At 35.6% G+C, this 23,125-nt stretch overlaps 1 protein-coding gene across 3 annotated transcripts in view; it reads right to left on the minus strand.

Moving 5' to 3' along the window:
• The window catches only part of NLGN4X (neuroligin 4 X-linked), a 2,032,144-nt gene that overhangs the window by 1,810,539 nt on the left and 198,480 nt on the right, over positions 1-23,125 (minus strand). For all 3 annotated transcript variants that reach the window (XM_044072454.1, XM_044072452.1, XM_044072453.1), the window contains exon 2: positions 11,959-12,688. In XM_044072454.1, the coding sequence (XP_043928389.1) occupies positions 11,959-12,430 (472 nt within the window). In that variant the 5' untranslated portion in view covers positions 12,431-12,688. The remainder of the gene's footprint in view (positions 1-11,958; positions 12,689-23,125) is intronic.

Consider the following 23,125-nt stretch of genomic DNA (forward strand, 5'->3'; position numbering starts at 1 on the left):
AGCCTCATGCATTTCCTCAAGAATGTCACTTTGCAGTTGGTTATACATTCTTATTTTGTAAAATTTGGACATAACTAACATTTTAAATGTGTAGTAAACATTTCTATTTGAAGTGAAACTTTTTTTTTTCTTCTTGTCAGGTCATCCATATATTACCATGTCTCTCAGCAATGAAATTTTAGTGTGTGACTCTGTATACAGTAAATATTCTTAAGTCCTTCCTCAGCTATTGGTAAATAAGGAATAATGATCTTCACTTGTAAGTCATGATTTAACAATTTTCCCATACTCCTTTGATATAGGTTCTGCTTTATGAAGCAGGTATATGTATACTGCCAGTCATATTAATATAAAATGATTAAATCAAATCTTTGTAAAGACCATCTTCATTATGAAAGTATAAAAAATACTCTGCAATGGTTTATGGTCTTTCTCAGCACAGATATGTCCAACATATTCATGGGTAGAGAATTTTCCACAATGATATGTATGCCTAGAGGTTCTCTGTATATTTACTTGTAGATGAAGTACCTTCAGTGCATGGAAAACAACTTGTCAGTCCGATGTTTATCAAATTTGTATTTCTGATGTCAACTTTTTTAAAATCAGGTTAAATAAGTTAACATGCCAATACATGCCCCATATATGTCATGCTTGTTATTTATATCAGAAGTTTGTCTCAGTTCTGTTTTAGGCTGCTTCATCCCAGCTTATTAAGCAGTATTGTTCTGTATGTCATTATGCTGCGTTTGGGTCTGACATCATCCTAACATATCATCAGTGATGTTTATAACACTTTCCATCTTTTAGTGATTTGCACTGAATCTTCTGAAAATCTTCATGTGCCAAAGAAAAACACATAACAACCTCAAGAATTTGAACTTTCCCTATGATATCTTGAAAATACACAATCTCGAGATATAAGCATACAGTCTGATGTTCCAGAAACAATTGTGAGCATCAAGCACTGAAGCATATTAATCTTTAATCATTATATAGATAATTTTCTGCACTCAAGTTTTGTCTTCTTCATTTCTTATATATTTATGAGATTCTAGTTTTGTCTGGTTGACATGCAGTTTACCTGTGAAGTGGGCTTACTTTGCTTTGCACAAACACTCACCTGTTCCATTTGATTTGATTCTTCTTAAGCCATATTTCATGCAGTGCCTAACTGCTGAAGCATATGTGCTTGATGGTAAACTGCAGTTTATCCAAACAGTCTGATTAAATAAGACAGTCATCCAAATAAGAATATGTGTGAATATCTTTCAGACTTTGGTGTGCAAAATGCTTGTGCAAATTTCCTTTGTATCCGCAAAACTGGGATGTAAAGATAATCATCTTGCATGGCCAGTCAATAGAAAGTCATATTACTAGAGAAGAGGCAACAGGATTTATACAGGTAATATCCTGTTTATTTAACTGATCTCTTTCTTCTCACTACCTTAATTAAAATGGCCACAAAACAAAATATTCATCAATAAAAAAGCAAGCAAACAATATAAGTTACAAATGCATTGTTTTACCAATTTCCTTATTGTTGCAGAACTTTCTGAGCTGATGATTCAGAATGGGGGGGGGGGGCATTATAACCCTGGTATTTGGATAATCTGAAAACCATTGGGTTCTTCTCTTTTGTTGCATGCTAATAACAGCACCAGACAGTGATTCTAAACCAAGTAGAGACTTCATTTGGATGGCATTTACTGCATGGTATTTAAACTTTATTGTTACAGTGAACTCTTCAGGTTCTTATGGAAATTATCAGCCTGATTAAAAACAATATTCTACTGTGCTATATGGGACTGTTAATTTAAAATCCTAATAAGTCTAACAGATGTAGAGAAACTTTTAATGACTTCTACGATCTTTATGTGCTTGCAATACCTTTAACAGAGCAGTGGCAATTTGCCCTCATGAGACTGGTTCAGTTTCTCTTTGTTAGCCATGACATTTTACAGAGAAATTCATGCTCTTCAAACACTCTAAAAACTTTTTGCGCTTCCTAGGAGAAAGTAACATGGCATACATTTCAGCTGCAGGTCACAAAAACGGTGATGTAAGGAATCTATAAACTACGGAATAGCTACAGCTTGTGGTTAGCTTAAAAAGCTTTGCATGTCATTGTTTTGAGGAGGAAAGTTGTTTTATCAAGTCAGTTAAATTAAATTCATGAAATCTTCCATACCTCCAAAATATTTTTGGGAGGGGTACCCAGTGATAATTTAACTTCAACATCATTATTTTTCTTACATCTCATATGGGAGGAGATCTAATTATGGCTTGTAAAGTCAAGGTCTTCTTCCTCACTTCTCAATGTCTGATGATGGAGGTTTGTGTTCTCTTGTCTCCTGGTAAAAACAAAACACAAACGCAGTGGAAGTGAACCACATGACAGATTTTGTATTCTGTGTGGAGATTAAGTCTCAATAAATTCTACTTTCCCTCTGGCTCAGTACTATTCTTTGTGTTTTGATTTTAGCATTGCTTTCGACACTAAGTGTAGACTCATGGTTTTATTTACTGTTACTTTCCCAGAAAAAAAACAAATCTGAACTAAAGCTGGTTGTAGCCTTTAGTAACAAATCAAAGTATTACTAGTCAATGCTTTTATAGTCTATGAACACAAGTGCCTCTAATAACCAGAGAACTGACTTCCTACTCTTGACACTTGTCACTTTAATGTCCAGGGCAGGCCATTCACTCCATAATAGTAAAGGTTGATTCTTATGTTTGTGTCTGCCCAGTTCACATCCAGTCCAAGGGTCCAACAACACTCCCCCCAAGAAATTGTTAGAAAGAGAAAGTGAGAAGCAGTTATAGTCTCTGCAGCTCAAAGCACACAAATTTTAGTTAGCAGCCGTGATGACTGTTAAGCAATGTGCTGGGAAGTAATTTTTTTTCAGTTTTAATTTATAACTGTGAGTGCCCCTTTTCACTAGAGATAGATGGCAGTCAAACCATTTCCTTTTCTGAAGATTCCTTTGAAGTAGTGATGTAGTCACAAGAAAAGGAGGAATAAATGAGCTTCACCATTTCAAAAAGAAGCCCTAGCTCCACAGACTTTCCTTAACTAAACTATCAGAGAGTAGACATAAAAAGGAGTAAGAAAAATGTCTTGCTTTTTTAAGTTTCCTATATTCATTAAACACTAAAACATCCTTAACTAAGCCTCACAATGGTGGAGCATTTAATACTGCTGCTTGTTCATCTCCACTTAGTTTGGCAGTTTGGTTCCTAGCTAGGGTTACTTCTATGCAGGGTCTTCATATCATTTCTGTGTCTGCATATTCTTTTGACAGGTATCCCACTTTCTTCCCACATCATAAATACAAGTAGGTAGTTGAAATGTTGACCTCTCAAACTACTCATAGGTTTTTGCATGGTTAGAGAAAGAAAACTTCCTGCATAGGACTGACAGTCACTCTAGGACTGTTTTTCTGTCTTACTTCCATTGGCTGCTAAGATGGGATGGGGCATCCTTTTGAGCTGGTGATGATTAAAGGAAGTATTTGGAAAATAAATAAATTAATGAGATTGTTAGAGATGCTAATATAATCTACTAAGACTGCAGAGAAAATCAAATGATAATTGATGGAACAGTACTACAAAGCTGACAAAATAGCAATTTATTGCACGTGATAAAAATAAATAAATGACCACATGGAATGTTTTCTTTTATAGTCCCTCTATACTCTAATAACTATGGACAGAGAATGTAATACTGTACAGTAAGAAATATCAAATTACTGTAAAAATGAGGCCAAGGGCTGGTGTCCGTCTCTAGCAAATATTCATATAATGCACAATGCAGTGGTGATCATCATAGGGTACATCTGTGTAATGCTGCACAATCTCACGAGGTATGCAATCCCTGACACTGTTCACTCAGCAGTACTGCTGTCCGATCCCCCATAGAGCTGCTCATGATCTGTCCCTACTTGTGGAATATGTGTAGTATGACTGGTTACCCAGCAAAAGAGGAGGACTCACAGCATTGTCACATGATTGAATGCTATTACTTAACAAAGTTTAAAAGGTAATGTTGCTTCTGGCTATATTGTTGGCCACTTTGTCTTTAAGGTATCTGCAGATGCAGTCATATCACAAATGAAGACACTTCTGATTATTGCTTTAGAGAATTCAGTAAGTGTCAGCCAGACATTGTAAGTTTGCAATAGTCTATGTTGTTTTGCTTCATCTTCTTGTCCCCACTTGCTGTGTGCCATTCCATTTGGTCACATTTTGCTGCATTCCTTTACTTGCTATACAATAAGCAAAACTGACAAAGGATAGATTCTATATTATGCTTCAAGAATCCTGTAACTGTCAGCCTCGTGAATCATACTATTAATAGCAGTAATATATGCTGTGGTTCCAGTTTTGTAAAAATATATAATTTACCTTTTAGCAAATGTTTCTCCATATCAATTTATGTTTTCATTGAAACTGACAGAATGACAGAAAATAATTCAAGGATGCTGTGAATCACTGACAGAAAGGTAAGTGAAGCAGCTATTGTTAGTTTCAGACTCATCAGTGTGACCATAAGATAAACAGTGACTAAATGTTTTACAATACATATGTATATACAGGCTCAGCCACCTCATGGAAAGGAATGCTTAAAGTCAGATGTGGCTAAGTTGTTTAACATGCTGAGTTATGCGGTTGTCATTAAATACTTGTGAGCATTCATTAAATTCACTTCCATCAGTTCAACATTAAACGAATTTAACAGCAGTTTGCAGAGCTCTACAGGGAGTCTATTTTAGGGTTATATGGCAGACATAAAAAGCAGACCATATGTCGGTCTTTAATGTTCCAGAATGAACAAGGCCTTTGAAAGATATTTTCTTTATTATGATACCCTTTGCTTGCAGTCATTGCTAATTTTAACAGATAGTAAGATGAACAAGAGTCGCTGTATAAAATCAGTGGTGTGATCTCTCCTCGAGTATTGAAAAGTTGAATTAGCTTTTGAAGTTGCCATATATTCTTCACATACACTAGTGCAGTCTAACCTATGTAAGAGTCAGTAACATTAAGCAGACCAACTTTAGATCCTACAGTTTTACTGACAATATCATAGCAGTTTTAAGCAAGTTTCTTTTCAGTATGGCAAACAGAGCCATTTCTGTCACATTCCTGCCTAATTACATCTTTGGAAATCCTTCATTCCCATTACCATAAGTAACTAACTTCACATCTTTTAATATTGTATAACACATTTTTCTGCTGTACCAGTCCATGATGAATATTATTGTGAAAGTATTTCGCAATTTGTTAATCAGCAACATAATCTAAATCATACAGCTGGGCCAGCTACAGTACACTATAATTTGTCTCCAGAGCTTTCACTCTATTTTGTTCACTTTATCCATTTATAGCACTGAAGCAAACATTGATAATATATTTATTTCTATACAGACATCTTTCCATTAACTCCTTAACTATACTGACACACCCCAAGTTTATTGAAGGAGGTATGTTTTCTAGACTTCCTTGACTGACATGAAGGCGAGAAAGTAGTAATCGTTTTTACACTAGCCTTTTCCACCAATTAACTGTTATTCTGTATGCTCTGTGTAAGACTAGAATTGAATGGTCCACTTATCCACAGTGACAAAGTTGCCAAATAGTTTTCAGTAATATTTTGAGTTCACTGATAACTCCATGTAAGGTAACACATTAGCTTGGTGTCACAGCATATTAGCCCAACACATTTATTCATCTGTATCCTGAAGACAGTGCTGTTCACCAGGATTTAAACCATGTCTTTCTACCATGGATTGACCTGAGACCAACTGCAGAATTTGTTACATGATTTGAATAATTTTTCCTACAAAAATATCAAAGGGTTATCTGCAAGAAAAGTGAAGCTAGCTGCACTGGTCTACTTTGGTCCCAAAACAGAAAAAAAAGACTCACTTGAACCTGAAACTCTTCATGCTACTCAACATTAATATTAGCAAACCCACAAGTACTCATGTCAAACCATTCAAGTTATACTTGCTGCTGGTATGTTTCAGTAAAACCACTGTCCAGTATTTTTCTGCTGATTTAAACCTTATTTCCATCTGTAAAATTGTCTACACATTGAAATAGCCTAGTTCTATGTGTCTAATTTAGATTCCGTTATTTAAATGATGTCTCTTTAGCACATTTACCTCAAATCTGTTGTCTCTACTCTGTTTTTTTGAAGTATGCACCGTTAAGAAATCATCACCATTCCAGAAAAGATGAGGTTGCCACAGAGTTTACAACATCCAGGATAAACAATTGCTAAGTTATACATTTTGTTATGTATTTGAAGAGAGAAGGGGGTACATTGCAATCAATTTGCGTTAAATATATCTGAACTTCACTTGTTCATAGGTTTGCTGTTTCTTAGGTTCATAGACAAATACTAGGATTTCAGTCTGCAGATTATTACAAGCCAGTTCAATAACCAGAGGTCAGAATCATACCCTGTACCTTGAACCTGTGATGAATAGACCTTAATCATTTTGCCAACCCCACTAAAAGTGAATAGTAATTATTTTCTTAGGAATGTGAACCCTTTATTAATTTCTTCTATCACTTGGCAGTCTTAAAGGTTTCTTAAATGTTTACCTCACTGTAACAGAGGTTTACTATATTGTAAAATCAGAAGTGTGAAGAAACTGCTCATATGGATTAAATCAGACCAACTATTTAAGGTCATAATATGCTAATCATTTTTCATATTTTCTTATAATAGCCTGATTTCACTCCAGTGTTCTTTCTGTTTCCCTTTTGGCACAGTTCAGTAGCTATCACACAAAAATGAATACTTTCTTTCAGCTTCATCAGATTTCAAAATCATTCAACATGGCTTGTTTTGAAGAATAAAAAAAATTACTTATTGAAACTAAGAAGTGCCTTACTATCTTCGCAGAACCTATTGTTCAGCAAAGAGAATTTAAACATATTATTTGCATTATATCATATGGCTTCAGATTTGTTTCCTTAGATTTTGTTTAGAAATATAAATGGCCAGGATTGTGAATGGACAAACAGATAAGCATATAAGACTTAATTAACACTGAAGTATCTTCAGGTATCTACATTCAGGATGACTCATAAGAATATCCTGAATATCCTGAATAGAATGCCCCCCAAATCTAGTAATTCCAAATGTTTACATCTCTCAGATTAATAACTTACAAAGAAAATCAAATATGAACTGCAGTCTTGCGAGTATCACCCATTTTAGTAAAACTTTTAGCCCATAGACCATGGGTCAAAGCAGAGGATCTTTGCTCAATGGGATGATTTTACAAAAAATGACAATAGAAGGTCTTTGCTAATGATGACTGTTATACTAATACAGTGAATAATCAGAAACTATAAGTCTTGCCAGTAATATTTTTACTTTTAAAGCAGAATTTAACATTGTTTTCTTATCCAGACTGGAAAGATTGGTGATCTTAGTGTCACTCCTCGAGAAAATTTAGTAGTCTATAAACAGAAAAAGTTAAACCAGACATCAGAGGAGTCACAGCACAGCACCAGCTCACACATGAATGCTTTCCCATAACATATTGACAGTTATTAAAAGACCTAGATCAGGGTTTTTTTTTTTAATTTCTATTCTGATCTGAAAGTAAGTGGTTATACATTTTGCTAAAGATTCTTGAAACCTTTCTTGTACTTATGTCCCATATCATTTTCTTTAATGTAAGAACAAATGTGTCATACATTTTTGTTTAATTGTAGCTTTATATCCTCCCAGTGTTTTGGGCTTCATTCTGGGTGTTCAAGCTGTATAGTTGAGACATGTCTCCATAAAATTCCTAAGAAGCCCAGACTGAGTAATATATGAGGTTATTCTATGGGCACATTAAATCAATGCTGATGCGTTTAACTCCAGTAAGTTACAAAAATTGATTTTTAATGCTAGCAATTGGGTTGCACCTTCCACCTTTTTATGTAGCCTTTATATTCTCATTTTTTTCTACAGAAGGCTTTCAAGGTCCTCCACCTTTTGCTGTTATTGTGTGGAATGAGGGTGTGTCCTGATTCTTGGTAGAATTCTTTGCTGTAATCGCACTGTGTTCCTGCAGCTCTCTACATTGCTGAGCTAGTGCTGCTTGTGTGAAAGCCAGCTGAGTGTTGTGGGTGGCTGTAACAGCTTTAATGTGTAAAACTACTGCTGCAGCTTTTATGAAAACTGAAAGAGCTTCAATTGATAGGAATCAGTTCATAGGTCATAATCAAGGTGTCCACTGACATCTTGCCTCAGATTTAGATTTGAAAGTGCAAATTCACAACAGAACACTGTAGGTTAAGGCCACCACATACATTTTGCACTTAAGTCTTTCTCAGGCACAATAGCTGATTTTCAACACACATCAGTCTTCAGGAGCATTTAAACCATACTACACTGTATTTTTTTAGGGCTTGCTGATTGCTAATAATACTTCAGGGATGTATCTTCCAACAAGAACCTGTGCATGCCTCACCCACTTTTATGTGTGCACTTTAAGTGATATTTTACCAAAGCACATGACCAACCCATCACAGAAATATTTACACTTCTGCCCAATTTTTCTTGCAAGATGGATGTTTAAGTATTTGTTCTATCCTCTATGCCCCCAAATGTCATGCCTTTATAGAAAAATATTCACTTTATTGAACATGATTTGAATTCCTTGACAATACAGCCAGCTCACTTTTCACAGGGTAACTACATCATTATTTTGTTTCATGATAAATGTTCTACTGTTTCGTTGATGCTTTGAGTACACTGTCTTATGTAAATAAAAAATAAAAATAAAATAACACCGAGCAATTATCATATTAATACTAATGCCTAAGTATAGCAGTTACTGTGTGTTTTTTCTTTCAAAATGGGATGCAACACAAACCAGTATGCCTCCTAATGAATGCTTAAACAATTAACTGCAGCATATGGTGTGCAGAAAGCATTGTCTGTGTTAATACTTTACAAAAATAAACCGTGAAACACGCATTAATCCGTATATGAACCACATAGCACAATATCATACAAAGAGCAAAAAAATATCGTCTTCATAAATTTGAAAGTGCAGACTTCATAACAGCACAAAAAGTGCATGTCCACATTGCCCATTGTTTGTGCACAACATGAATAAAAACCTTAGACTATGGAGGAAGTTAATTCTCTCTCTCTCTAACTTGCATCTTAGTCCAAGAATTTTATGACAATTATACGCAATATTTAATCTGAAACCTCTGTGTATGTTCTCATAAGGTTGTCACACGCTTATCTACAGAGAGTTTGTGTGATTGATGATTTAACACAAAATTAATAGAACAGTAATTCTGGAATGCTTATCAGTGGTTTTCTTCCTCCCTTGTTAATAAAATTCTGCCTTCCATTCATTTGCGCGCACACACATGCACGCACACACACACACACATACACACACACACACACACACACACACACACACACACACACACACACACACACACACACACACACACACACACACACACACACACACACACACACACGCATGCACACATGCACACGCACAGAAAATAAAATATAACAGTATGGAAACTGTCACATCTTGACACTGTTAGGCATTCTGTTTCTACTGCCTTCTCTCCAAAGTACAGAATGATGAAATGTCAAAACTGTAATGACAAAAGGTCTTTGCACTTTCTTTTTCTGTCAGGTTCTACTCATTGTCTAACCACAGTGAACTTTCACAGGCTAATTGGCATTTATCTTGGTTTAATGATGCTATTTTGGTGTTATTCTGCATGTCACACATGCATTAATATTTGCACTAATTGATGTATTTACAGTGTATTCTAATATGATGTTAATCTTCACATATGTATTTTGCCCAAGTATATGTATTTTCTGTTGTTCTGTTTGTCAAGCTTGTCTTCCCAGGTCTCTGATGAAAACAGATAAAATTATCCACTCAGACTTTCCTGGTAAATAATTAAATAGCTAAATAATTGTGAATGCCTGATGACTATGCAATGGCAAGATAGTGAGATTTCTGCATTGAGCCATTTCACAATGGAGGGGTTTCATTTGCCACCAATTAATACTTAAGCTATCAGGCATTACTTTTAAGAGAGAGAGAGAGAGAAATAAAACAATGTTAGCTTTTCATTTGCCATTAATTGTTATAACTTTAAAACATCTACTTTTAGCTGAATTATTTGATAGTTATGTTACCCACTATAAAATTAATTGATATTTATATAGGCTTCAGTTATACACTTTTAGCCGAATTATTTGATAGTTATGTCAACCACTATTAAATTAATTGATATTTATATAGGCTTCAGTTATACACTTTTAGCCAAATTATTTGATAGTTATGTCAACCACTATTAAATTAATTGATATCTATATAGGCTTCAGTTGAAGTAATACTACCATATTTTATGTGTAGATGTAATTTTTAAACTTCTCTTAAAAGTAATTGACTTTCGTATTATTTTCAAAATATTTTGCATATGGTGTACTAAGCCTAACTACTAAATGGTCCATTGGATTCAAAAGCGACAAGGCATGAATACTTTAACTCTTTATACTTAAATATGATAGAGTTCTCTCTGTTTTTCCTGTTTTTCTTTTTTCAGTTTATGAAATGCATAAATATCCTTAGCACAACTACTGTTCCATCAGTTGCCCTAGCTGTGTCCTGAACCAAGGTCGCCCAGGTCATAGTCTGGGCTTTCTTTATCCACAGGACGTTTCATATGTCTGTAAGAGATGGACTACAATTAAGACTGGAAAACTGATGGTTTTGATCTTTGCTGAAAAGTTAAAATATAAAGAATTTAAATGGGCAATATGATGGAGACCCATGTTATAAGTTTGTTATCAAGGAAAAAAATTGAAAATATGAAATTCATTTGGATTAGAATATGATTGTTTTCCTTGGTACTTTGCTGGTCTCATATTACACACAATTATTGATCTATTTCTTTATTTCATGCTACCATAAATTAGACTGGTAGTCATGAAGACGGTGAAATGTAATGAATGTATTTCATTCTGAAATCAAAATAAATTGTAATGTTCTTAAACAGGCTGATTTGCCAATACCGATCATGAAATTAGGCTTTGAAGTCTGATGACTCCCTTTTGCTACCTGCTGAGTATTAAGCAAACATTTTTATTTAACATCTTAATGTGAAACAGTGAATTTATAGTGGCTAGTTTTGCCACAATTAAATAAGAATATGATTTTCATAAATATTTTAAGCTGCATTGCCATCCCATGCATTTGCTCAGTAAGCTTTAATAGCTTTTACTGTGTCTTACAAAATGCATTTCTGAAGAGTACAGAACCAAAAATAGCCATTCCAAACTGTATTTAGAAGCAAAAAAATATTAAAAACAAAGAAACAAGCAACCAAAGAAGAAAAAGGTACAGTCACTCTGAAAGACTTATTAAATGGGTAAAATACTCACTTCACCACTTTCACAAAATATTTATGAAGAGTACATTAGGTTCAACTCTTTATATGTCCAGCTCTAGCATAAATACAAATGACAGGTGGTACAGCTGTCACATTGCTGAAGAATATGACACTAATTTACAGTATATAAAAATAATATTTCATTAAATAACGTGTTTTTTTTTCAACTTAATTATAAAATTCTGGCAGTTTGTACAAAGGTTAAGGTTGTGATCTATAGTTCCTGTCGTACAGTATTTGATTTCCATTGCCCTTCCTACCATGTAGGCAAGTTGCTTATCCAGACATTGCTCGTAGGTCACCTCTGAAAAGGGAATTTGTGTCAAGTAGGCCTACCTGGTAAACAGGTATATTATGTGCAGTTTTTGAGATGTTAAGAAAAGCATTATAAATGCTGAAGTGCATTACGAAGTGCGAGTTAATAACTAAAATTCAGACACATTAATAGCAAAATGAGATATTTATACATATTTTGGTGAGAAAAAAAAAACTTACCTTCCTCTGTTGGTACATATATATTCAAGAAGAGACAATCTTCACTTTGATCCTGAACATAGGTAGGCATTGTATCCAAGTTGGCAGTAAACCAAACAGGCAGCATGTCATTTAGCAAAACTTTGTCATCCAGGTACTGGGGACAAACTGGAGAAAATTGTGTAGCATTTCTTATTCCTGTCCAAGATGATGGAGGCTCTGCTTGCTGGAATCTTCTTTCACCAGTGGGAGGTGCAGCATAAGGAATTCCAAGATACTGATCCACAGGACCAAGAATTTCATTAGGCAAAATTGTTCTTGTGCCACGTATTTTACCATAATTTGTATTTACAACTGGATGCTGAACCTGACAACTGATTATTGTAAGTCGTATGGCAAGAGTGGTAATCCATAGAACAAGGTTCACTTTCAGCATTACACAAAATGGGGTGAAAACAAATGGCAGCCATAGTAGTCCCTTTGTCGTTGACATTGTCTGAATTAAAATGCGGTAGACACTCTATGGCACAGCCAGGAACATTAAATCATCTATGCCATGTGTTTGCAGTCATTGGTGACTGCTTCTCTATGCCAGCCATACATAAACTCCATAATGTTATAAATCATAGGTGCCTCTTCTCTAGATTTCATTCTGCAGTATGGATTCCATATTAGCACCAAATTATGTCCTTACAGGCAAAGGAGTAGTACTGCATTTCCTTTTGTGAGTCTTGTTGGATTTTTCAGTTTTCTGTCAAGAGAATTAGGTCTTTTTGTTTAATTGCCATTAATATAATTTGCAAATGAAATATAAACAGTTATTTGAAATGAAATTTAAAGTTAATTTTATACATGAAATATTTTTTAAATGAAAATGTTGATCTACGGCATCATTTGAACTATACTTTCATCCCTCCCCACAAATAATTCTGGATATAATATATATGGATGTATGGCTGAAATATGAAATTAAATTTATTTTATTACAAAAATAATGTTTTGTTATCACAAGCAGAATTGCAAATGAATTCAAATTTTCACACCCTTGTAATCCCATCAGATGTAATGAAATACATATACAGCAATACCTGCAAACAAAATGGAATTACGTTTATAATGTTCAATTTTCAGAAACTTTTAAACATTTACATTTTGGTAATATATGTAGCCACATTTCCTGTCAATATCTGAAATTGTTTTACTCTTTAGGAATTGAATTATAATGTAGATGCTGTTTATCTCAATTAATGAAGTTCCTAAAGCCAGAAATAACACTTTGAATGTACCTAAATATTTATCACTGGACTTCTGTGTTATAATTGTACATTATATATGCAGTCTGACTAATGTTGCTGATAGCAGCCAGCTTCTATATACTGTAACATAAAACATTACAAATCTCAATACAAGTCAACACTTTAAAAAAATGTTATTATATGGCAATCTCAATTATATGTTGGTGCAAGATATTTAACTGGAAGGTGGATTTGTTCATCATCTGCTCTTTCTTTGCTAGAATGAAACATTTTAAGATTGTTTCATTTCCATTAACCTGCAATAAAATGCAAGCATTTCTGCTTCACTGTCTGGGTATGTTGAGAAGATACACGGGCTTGATCATTTGGGCCTTTTTACATGCATGCCTTAGAAATAATCACTAATAACATTAATAATAATAATGTTAAACGGTAATAATAATCTACAGCAAACTAAAAAGCAAGAAATAAATACTGCCAGTACATTATATGCTTGATAGAACTGCTGGAAATGATATGGAAGAATTATAAAAGACAGCAAATTCAATGTTTTAATGGTTTTGCTTAATGAAAAACAGAAAAAAAAAAACACCATTAAATAAGTACTAAACCTAAATATTATAAAGCTATTGATAACTAGCATGTAATACTAAAAATTTAAACATATTTTGTTTACAGTTTTAATTAGAATTGTGTGCTATAACATTTTAAATACTCAAATATTATATCATAACAATTAAATCTTTAAACATTTAACAGTAATATAATCCTACATAATCGCCTGATTGAATAAAATAACATGACTGTCCAATCTCTTGGTCTTCATAGTAAAAGTACAAGTAACCCCTGGTCTTTCAAAACACTTAAATTAGAATCTTAGGATCTTTGTTTTCTTCTTGTTAAACAAGCAAATATAAATGAAATATAGCAAAACAAATAATACAAGTATAGTGAAATAGCATTAAAAGCAGCTGCAAGAGTCTGTGATTCCATACCAATAACCTTCGCATTTTTTGCAGTCTAAGTGTATCAGTAATTTTTCATTCATTTGCCGTTTCTGATTGTCATTATAGTTAATGAGTTTCATAGACTGCTTAAAGTACATTTTAAAGAGAGTAATTCAATACTTTCATAAAGAAGTTGCAAAGTAGAGAAGATAATCTTATACAGCTAGGTATAGCTTACACACAGCACCAGTCTGGCTATTGCATATATGGGTGCTTTAATTTTATCCCAGCATTCAATGACCTCAGAGCCAGCTATTTTAATAATGGTATAAAGGGAACACGACTAGCTGCATGGGGTTCCTGCCATATGAACAGTTTTGCAAATTTTGATGTGGAATTTTGTCAAATGCATGTTTAGCATTAATTTCTCTGTAGAAGCTGCACATAATCAAACTTCTGCCATGGAAATTATCTACACTTCATCTTAGAAGAGGACATTTTGAATGAAATGTAATGACATTTGCAATTAAGTGTTATGTCAATTGCATACTTGTGCTAAGATCTCACTTATCTTAATATCATTTTCAATGGATGAGAAAGATCTTGTACTCATCACTGAAGAGTGGATTTGTGGTTATATGGATTGGTTTACTAAGATTTCTTACCAAGTTTAGTTGACTTATTGCAAGTACTGGTGTGGCATTGTGCCATAGACAGAGGAGATCTAAGTGTGACCAAGGCAACAGGTTTAATTAGTGGCTTCAGCAATGGAAGAACTAAGCAAGGGGGGAGATTGAAGGGCTGTGGCCCACTTGACTCTCCTAAGGGAGGAAAGGGCTGTACATAGTTGGGGGCAAGCAAGGTCATGCGATTTCTCTGGTGAAGAATTGGAAAGCCATCGCTTAGTGCTTCATACTGGAGAGTAAATCTAAATGGGTCCAAGACAGCACTGATAATAACAAGGCTGCAGAAAGGAATAGAATTATAGTTGAATTGCTTAAAATCCTGTGAATTGCTGCTGTTACAGTGTGGCTTGAAATCTGACAGCAAATACTGAAAACACGGTAGAGACCATTAGACTGGAAAGGTTCAGTTTATATTCCAGTATCAAAACAGGGCAATGCTATAAAGTACTCAAGGTATCAAGTAACTGCAGTTGTTTCATATTTTAACAGCATAGTAATCGAGATGCAGCAAGCTAGAGTCCTGCAGCATGTGGACCAAAAACTGCAGGATGCACAAGCTGGTTTTACAAATGGTAGTTGCACATGAGTTCAAACTGTCAACATACAGTGGATAATACAGAAAGCAGTGGAAAAAACATTTACTTTTGTTTTACTGAATACTGTAAAACTTCTGACTGTATGGAACATAGCAAACTGTGTCAAGATCTTAGAGAAATGGGGATATCAGTCATCTTATTTGTCAACAATTAGAACCAAATATGGAAACGTTGACAGGCTGAAAATTGGGAAAAGAGTATGAAAAGATGGTCTATTGTCTCCCCGCTTAACTTTTATCTTGAATATATCATAGGAAATGTTGCGTTAGATGAATCAGATGCTGGAATCAACATTGTTAGGAGAAATGTTAACACCCACAGTTGTGGAGATGATATCATGCTAATGGCTAATAGTGAGGAAGAACTGAAAAGCCTGTTGATGAAGGTGAAATTAGAAAGTGCAAACATTAGCTTGCTGCTCAACACACACACACACACACACACACACACACACACACACACACACACACACACACACACACACACACACATGTGCGCAAACACACACACACACATACACACGCACACACACACACACGCAACCTTATGTCTCTGGTCCTATCAACTCTTTGCAAAGAGGTGCATGAGAAGTGTTGGCAGTGACATTTTATTAGCCTTTTCAAAGAAAAGTTATATCATTATATCAGATCTGGACAAGAATTTAAAGAGCTTTTCAACAAAGGTATGTATATTAAAAACTATAGTTTTGAGAGTAGTATCATATGGTTGAGAGAGTTTTTTTTTTCCTGCTAGACTATGAAATATCCAGTCACATAAATTTATTTATTGATTTGACATTTGTTAACCGGGTTGGTTCAACTGAGCCAGAGGCCCATTTTCAGTGGAGACCCGAGGAGAAAAGCACCAGAGATTAGTTAACAATTAATCACAACACAATTCAAAAGGCAGTGGTAATGCAATTACAGGTAATTAACATGTACAGAAAAAAATGTGAACAAGATAAAAATACAAAGCACAGAAAGATAATGGTTGTAATATAAGCAATGTGTTTTTTTTCTTCTTCTTCTTCTAGCAGACAGGTAAAAATAGAAATGAAACACTGTGGTTTACTGGTGGCAGGGAATTACAGTCACTTCAGAGCCAGCCAAGTGGTTTTATGGGGGTCAAGCACTGTCATCCACTCAAGCATCACAGGTGGTTCTATGCTCTTACAGACATACTGCTCATGACAGCATTTTGTATTTATATTTATCCTAACCTGACCACAACTGATATCACCAAAAAGGCTGCATATCCTTGGACCGTGCCAATATATTCATACTTTTTTCTTTCTTTGCATTTGAAAACAGTTATCATTACCATTTAAGGCAACCACATAGCACACCCTTCTTGACTGACCATCGATTTTTGGTACTACCTGTGACATCTACCAACCATCATCCCCTGCCTTGCTGTTGATCACTGAAGCTGTTACTAGAGCCCAGATCAACTGGGTCATAGTTAGAGTCAAGGTGGAACCAATAAATACCTAAGGAAATAAATCCAGAATGTTCAGTGGAAGGCCTAATAGTAAACACTTTGATCATCTAATCAAAAAGACAGGATTCACTGAAGAAGGCACCAATGTTGGGAAAGATCAAAGCAAAATAAGAAGATGGCAAAGAACATGATTCTGCAAGAATGTAATGCAGCTGCTCTTGCAGAAAGGATGCTGAAGTTTTTGAAGATGTGAAGAGTCAGATTTAATTAAATGACTAAACATCAACTTGTACAGACATTTTTGACCAGCGTGACTTGTCGGTAGCTTTCTTTGGGTATCTGTTGGTGAAGAGATGTGAAGGGAAATAAGGGATATGTTAGGATTTCTCTGTTTAATTATGAGTTTAGCTTAATTTTATTAAATTTAAACAGAAATAAGGGCTTGGGTCTGTTATTGTCAGTAGTGAGAGTTTTCTAGCTACAGTCATTTTTTTCTTTAATTTTAAATTTTTCATTTTAATATAAATTTATTTATTTTCCAGTGATTTAGATAAGACTGAGTGTGTAGGTTTTGTGTTAATGGTATGTGAAGGTACATTTTTTTATCTGTGTTGTTTTTATAAAATACACAGACACACACACACACACACACACACACACACACACACACACACACACACACACACACACACACCTTAACTATCTATACTAACACCAGGATCACACTAAAGTGGGGAAACGGACATATACTTTTGACTTGCCTTACAGTACTACTTGTCAGTGAAATGAGTTTTAGATGAAATGAACTTTAGGTGATTTGGTGTCAGTGAAATGGTCTTTCAGTGAAGTGATAATAATCCATACACACACACACACAATATATGTGTGTGTGTGTGTGTGTGTGTGTGTGTGTGTGTGTGTGTGTGTGTGTGTGTGTGTGTGTGTGCGTGTGTGTGTGTGTGTGTGTGTGTGTGTGTGTGTGTGTGTGTGTGTGTGTGTGTGTGACACTGTAAGTCGCAAGTGTTTTTCCCAAAAAGGGAGCTATTGTTTCCCCGTAGAGACGTGGACACAAATGATTCAGCTACTCACAACTGAGGCATGGCAATAGTGATAACATTTCTGTTTAGTGAGGCAAATGTATTCCTAAAACTCATGCTCAAAGTGTCTCATCAAACGTAATATGAAACAGAATTTGCTCAAAGTCTACCACTTGTCTCCTACAGATATAGAAAGGAATTATCTTACTGTCTAGTTACAGTAACATGCTCAATACAGCTGGCTTGTGTTAGAAATCAAATTTAAGAAATTATTTTTTTAAATTTATTGCTGTGAACATCGAGTTGTGTTAACATTTTCATACTTTTCCTCAGACTGATTGAGTTTATGCTATCACTGATGAAACTTCATTTCTACCAAGGGAAGGCTCTCTTTGATAATTCCGCCTCACTGCTGTTCTTAGTATCCTGAATTGATTTGAAAGTGCTGAAATCAGGGTCATTATTTATTTATTTGTTTTTTCTTATCCCATACTGTAGGATGCCATGGACTGACAGTATAAAAGGAGCTCAAACTCACATCTGTTTACTCCCCAAGTTCTGAGTATGAAAGAAGAGCTGTGATGTTTGCTACTTTCTAAGTTTAAGCCTAGAGGATGTCTATGGAGAATTTGGTTAAAAACTGCACTCTTAAGTAATCATAAACTTAAAGTCACGGCAGACAGTCATGGATTGGGATAGTCGTTTTTTTTTTTTCCTAGACATGAATATAGATAACTAAGCAAGTGTGTGATGTGTAAGTATGGTAAACCTAAGGGCTCAGCATAAAATGATCAATGATCATGATATTGAGAATAGAAAAATAACTCATCAACATTGCTATGGCCACCTTCCTTTGTCGGCTGTACTAATACTAAGTACATTACACTGATGCCTTTATGTATGGGACTGCACCAGTAAAAAAAGAACAGCTGATTTAATCTGAATTTATTATCATAGCACGTCTTCTTAAATTAAAAAATAAAAAATGTCACCGATACCTAACAAATCCAGCTTCTGATCTACCCAGAAATAATCAATACTATTGTTTGATCAGTACTTTTATATATACAAAACATTTCTCTTTTTATGGGCTAGGCTTTTCTTTACAGTCTGAAAATGAAATGATTGTCTTTCTTCCAGATTAGATCACAAATTGTTTCTGTGTATTCAAACATTGCATGTCTCAAAAAACCTACTATCACGTTTACTGATACTTGAATGCAGTTGAAGAAGAAATACATCTGCTAAAATTTTGGTTTCCACTTTACCTCCCTATACTATATTAATTAAAATACTATCTGCTAGTCATTGTAGGGAATGGATTCACATCAGTGCATTATAAAGAGAAGTATCATCATAAAAGTACAGTAATTTCTTCAGACATATAAATTCTACCAGATACAACTTATGTAGAACACACGATAAATGCAAACCACCAAAGAAATGAGACCAGTGAATAAATATATATTTATAATATAAATTCTACCAAACTATGACAGCAGAGGGAGAAAAAAGTTGATTTCTTTTTCCCATGGCTGCTCAGAATAAATCAGAACCCTACAGCTCTCTGCAGTCAAATACTTCCCTCAGTAAGCAGCCTGGGGAGAGCATACAACAGCCTAGTAAACATAACTATAATAGAATTCTCAGTCAAAAACAAGAAAGAGCACCTTACCTTCACTGCATAATACTGCTGTGGGCCTCTGGACATGAAAATATATTATATTAAACCAGTCTGGAAACAAGGACATAGACTGCTATACAAAAGAGCTGGACTGGAAGGGCAGTATGTATCAGTTTATATTTGAGATGACAGAAGTCATAAATAGTCTGCTACAGTAGTTCCAAATATTTTCTAACATGTATTAAATACATGATAATGCTAACTGAATGTTAACCACTGTCTCAGAACATTGCCACGTCAACAACTCCCACCTTCTGCTGTGACAAATACTGTTGGTGAAATCCATACATAATATATTTTGGATTAACAGTTCATAACTGTAAACTTCAGATGAATTTCACATCATATTCTAGGTTGTTTTTGTTTTCTGCTGTCCTTATTTTTCACAATGTTTGCATCTCATGTTGTAAATGAACTATACGATCTTTGATTTGGAAATTAAATCTTCCTGTTGGAGTGTGATAATTATTTGGATAATGGCAGGTCTTCCAAAAATTGTAGTTGTCAAGTGACTATTCCTATGATTCTAAAACAAATAATCCAAAAGTGATAAGTAATGGTGCATAGTGTGTGTTTGGGGAGGAGGATTCAGGGACATGTAACATGTATGAACAAGGTTGTAAAGTATCGGAGCTGGCTCAGCGTGCAAGTGGGCATAAAATAAGTAGGAGATGAGCAATGTTATTATTATGAAGGTGAATGCAATTGAGGGAAATCAATATGGCGGAGTGATTCAGAAATGCATAAAAATTGTGTGATGAGTTGCGACTGGTAGTCTAGCTGCACAGAGACCACATTATAATACTAAGGTAAGAGCAGAATTACTGCACATGCGCATACATGAGGCCATCGTCACAGCTGTAGCCACGAAGGTGTGCATTATTGCTTACCATATAGCAAAAGGATTTGACTGTACCTAACATTTCATCCTCTCAATGACACATAAACTGTAGATAACTACTGTGTGGAAAGAGAGAGAGAGAGAGAGATACCATGCAGTAACTGGTAATAATGTTTCACCCTCAAATGTAGGCTTGTGGAATGCATGCAATACCCATTCTTATGAACAACAAGCTATTTGTACCACTGCAAATTTTGTCTACAAGGAACTTCCAGCAAGCAATTGGAGTCACTGTGGGCATATCATAGACGTCTTCCCTCACAGTAACTACACTGATTTCTCAATACCCTGTTGTGCATGGAGGAACATATATGTTTCCCCAGTACTACAGAAGAAGAAATAACACCATGCAGGCATTTCATGAAATAGCCTAATTCCATGATGCACTGGATGTCATTAGCTGCACCCACCTTGCCATCCAGGCTCCACTTGGGACAGAGAGAGAATGGAATATTAGGGATTCCAATAGATTAATCACCATGTTTCCTGTAATGAACACGATACACTATACAAATCATCATTGTGTCACCTGGGAAGTGTCAATATTCCTCAAACCTAGCACATGTATGACTTGTATCAGTGATTTGTGTGGCATGATCTCCAGATTTCTCCCAGGTACATGTTAGGTGATGCTGGATATGCCATGGACCCATGGCTCATGACACTGATAAGAAATACACAGATGTTGGCAAAGAATAAATACAACTGCCCTATTGCAGATCTGAAGCATAGTTGAACATGTGCTTGACTTGGTGAAGGCCTGCTTCCACTGTTTACATGCCTCCTGTAGTGCCTTGGACAATCTTTAAGAAATATGCAGCAAAATAGTTTCAGTTCTATACAACATGTTGGTACACATATGGATACAGCAAGAGATTGCCATCAGGGGAGAAGATGTGCATGCCAGAATCATCACCATCAGAAAAAGAGTCAGTGAGAAGTTTGTGGAGCAACCAGCCTCAGGACATGACCATTTGAGGCAGAGTTGGTAGCTATATGTGGTGGCACTGGCTATAAGCCAGCATCTGGTTCATAGCTATGGGCCAGATTAGGTAGAACAAAGAGCAACAATTATGCAAGCAACAGTAAAACCAGGTTGTGCTATACAGTGTGCAGACTCACCACTCTGTGCATCAAATCAAGGCTTATCTGATAGCAGAGTATTGAGGGCAGGGTACAGTTGTCATCATATGCACAGGTGGGTAGGGCTATACTGACAAGTACTGGCAATGGGCAGTGTGGGTTAGAAACTGATATGGTTGAGTGTTCATTTCATTGCCTGCTGGTATTGTTGAGCATGTAAAACTTTTCAGGGAGGGGTGGTGTTTCCTAAGTGGTGCACTTAGGCAAAGCTTTTTATCTGTGATGGGTTTGTTGGACACAGCTTCAGCACATGTCTTTGTGAGAGCTGTATGCTACCCCTTGGAGGTACATGCCACCCAGAGAGACAGACACTCAGAGGAATATCAGTGAAAAGAGTCATAGCTTACACATAAGATGTCAGGCTCTCTGAGCATAATTGGAGAAACATCATGTAAGTAGGTTAGGCACATATATCTCATCCACATCTACATTCTTGGTGAGCTGCAACACCCTCAAGACTGGCAGTCATGCTGAATGTGGCATCATATTATGTAGAATGTCTACTGACCATATCTTAGAGGGCTTCTTTACTACATGGGAAAAAATCAGGCATGATAATGACAATGCCAATGGTGTGCAGGTGCACACTGGTACCTTTATAGACTCTGTATGAAGTCTTTCAAAAATGCTATATAAAGTGGAAAAGTCCTTTCTTAGTACCAAACCAATCTGTGATAGGTATGGTGGCATCAGCTTCTGCCTATATGTCTGCCCTTTGCATTCATTGCTTGGTGGCCATGGAATCACTCAGGTCAGTTGTGGGGCAGGAACTAAGACATTATAGCCACATAGCCACTGATATGCTAGCCCACACTTTCCTTCCCATTCTCATGGCAGCTGGGGCTAACAGATATTGGCTAAAATTTCATCTACCCCTGAAGATTCTTTTTCATTAAATTCTTAATTGATAAAACTAACAACTTTGCAAATACAATCCAAGATAGCCTTTCAAGCTAAAGTCAACCATAAGACCTCCTACAGCTATGTCCAAAACATTAAAGGTAACACACAGCAGTGTGCTAAACTGCTGGTAAATGGTATTGCCTTCACTAGGCAAAGTGACATAGCTAATGTACTGGCTGACAAATTCAGCTCTAACTTTACCCTCTACTCTCCCCTGCATCCCCAAATGAAATCCCTACTAGCATAATGCCCCTCAGCTATTAGCAGGGAACAGGTCATGGTGACACTTTCGAGGACCCAAACAGTATTCTGGGATCTTCTTAAATAGTTTGACACATGACTTATCAGAACCATTTGAGTCACTTTTCAACTACAGTATAAAAATAGGCTATGTGAAAGGAGGACTGCAATGGTTATTCTTTTTCACAAAGGTGAACCATCTTAAACTACAGCTAAATTAGTCTGACTAGTCTGATATGCAAAGCCATGGAAGGAATTATCATGGAAATGATCAAGAAAGACCCTGGCAGTTTACAGACACTGGACCCATCCCAGTTTGTTTCTGTCAAAGGAAGTTCATGCTTGGGTAACCTGG

The sequence above is a fragment of the Protopterus annectens genome, chromosome 5.part0 (genome assembly GCF_019279795.1).
Source record: "Protopterus annectens isolate FY-2018-M chromosome 5.part0, PAN1.0, whole genome shotgun sequence".
In the NCBI taxonomy this organism is placed as follows: Eukaryota; Metazoa; Chordata; order Ceratodontiformes; family Protopteridae; genus Protopterus; species Protopterus annectens.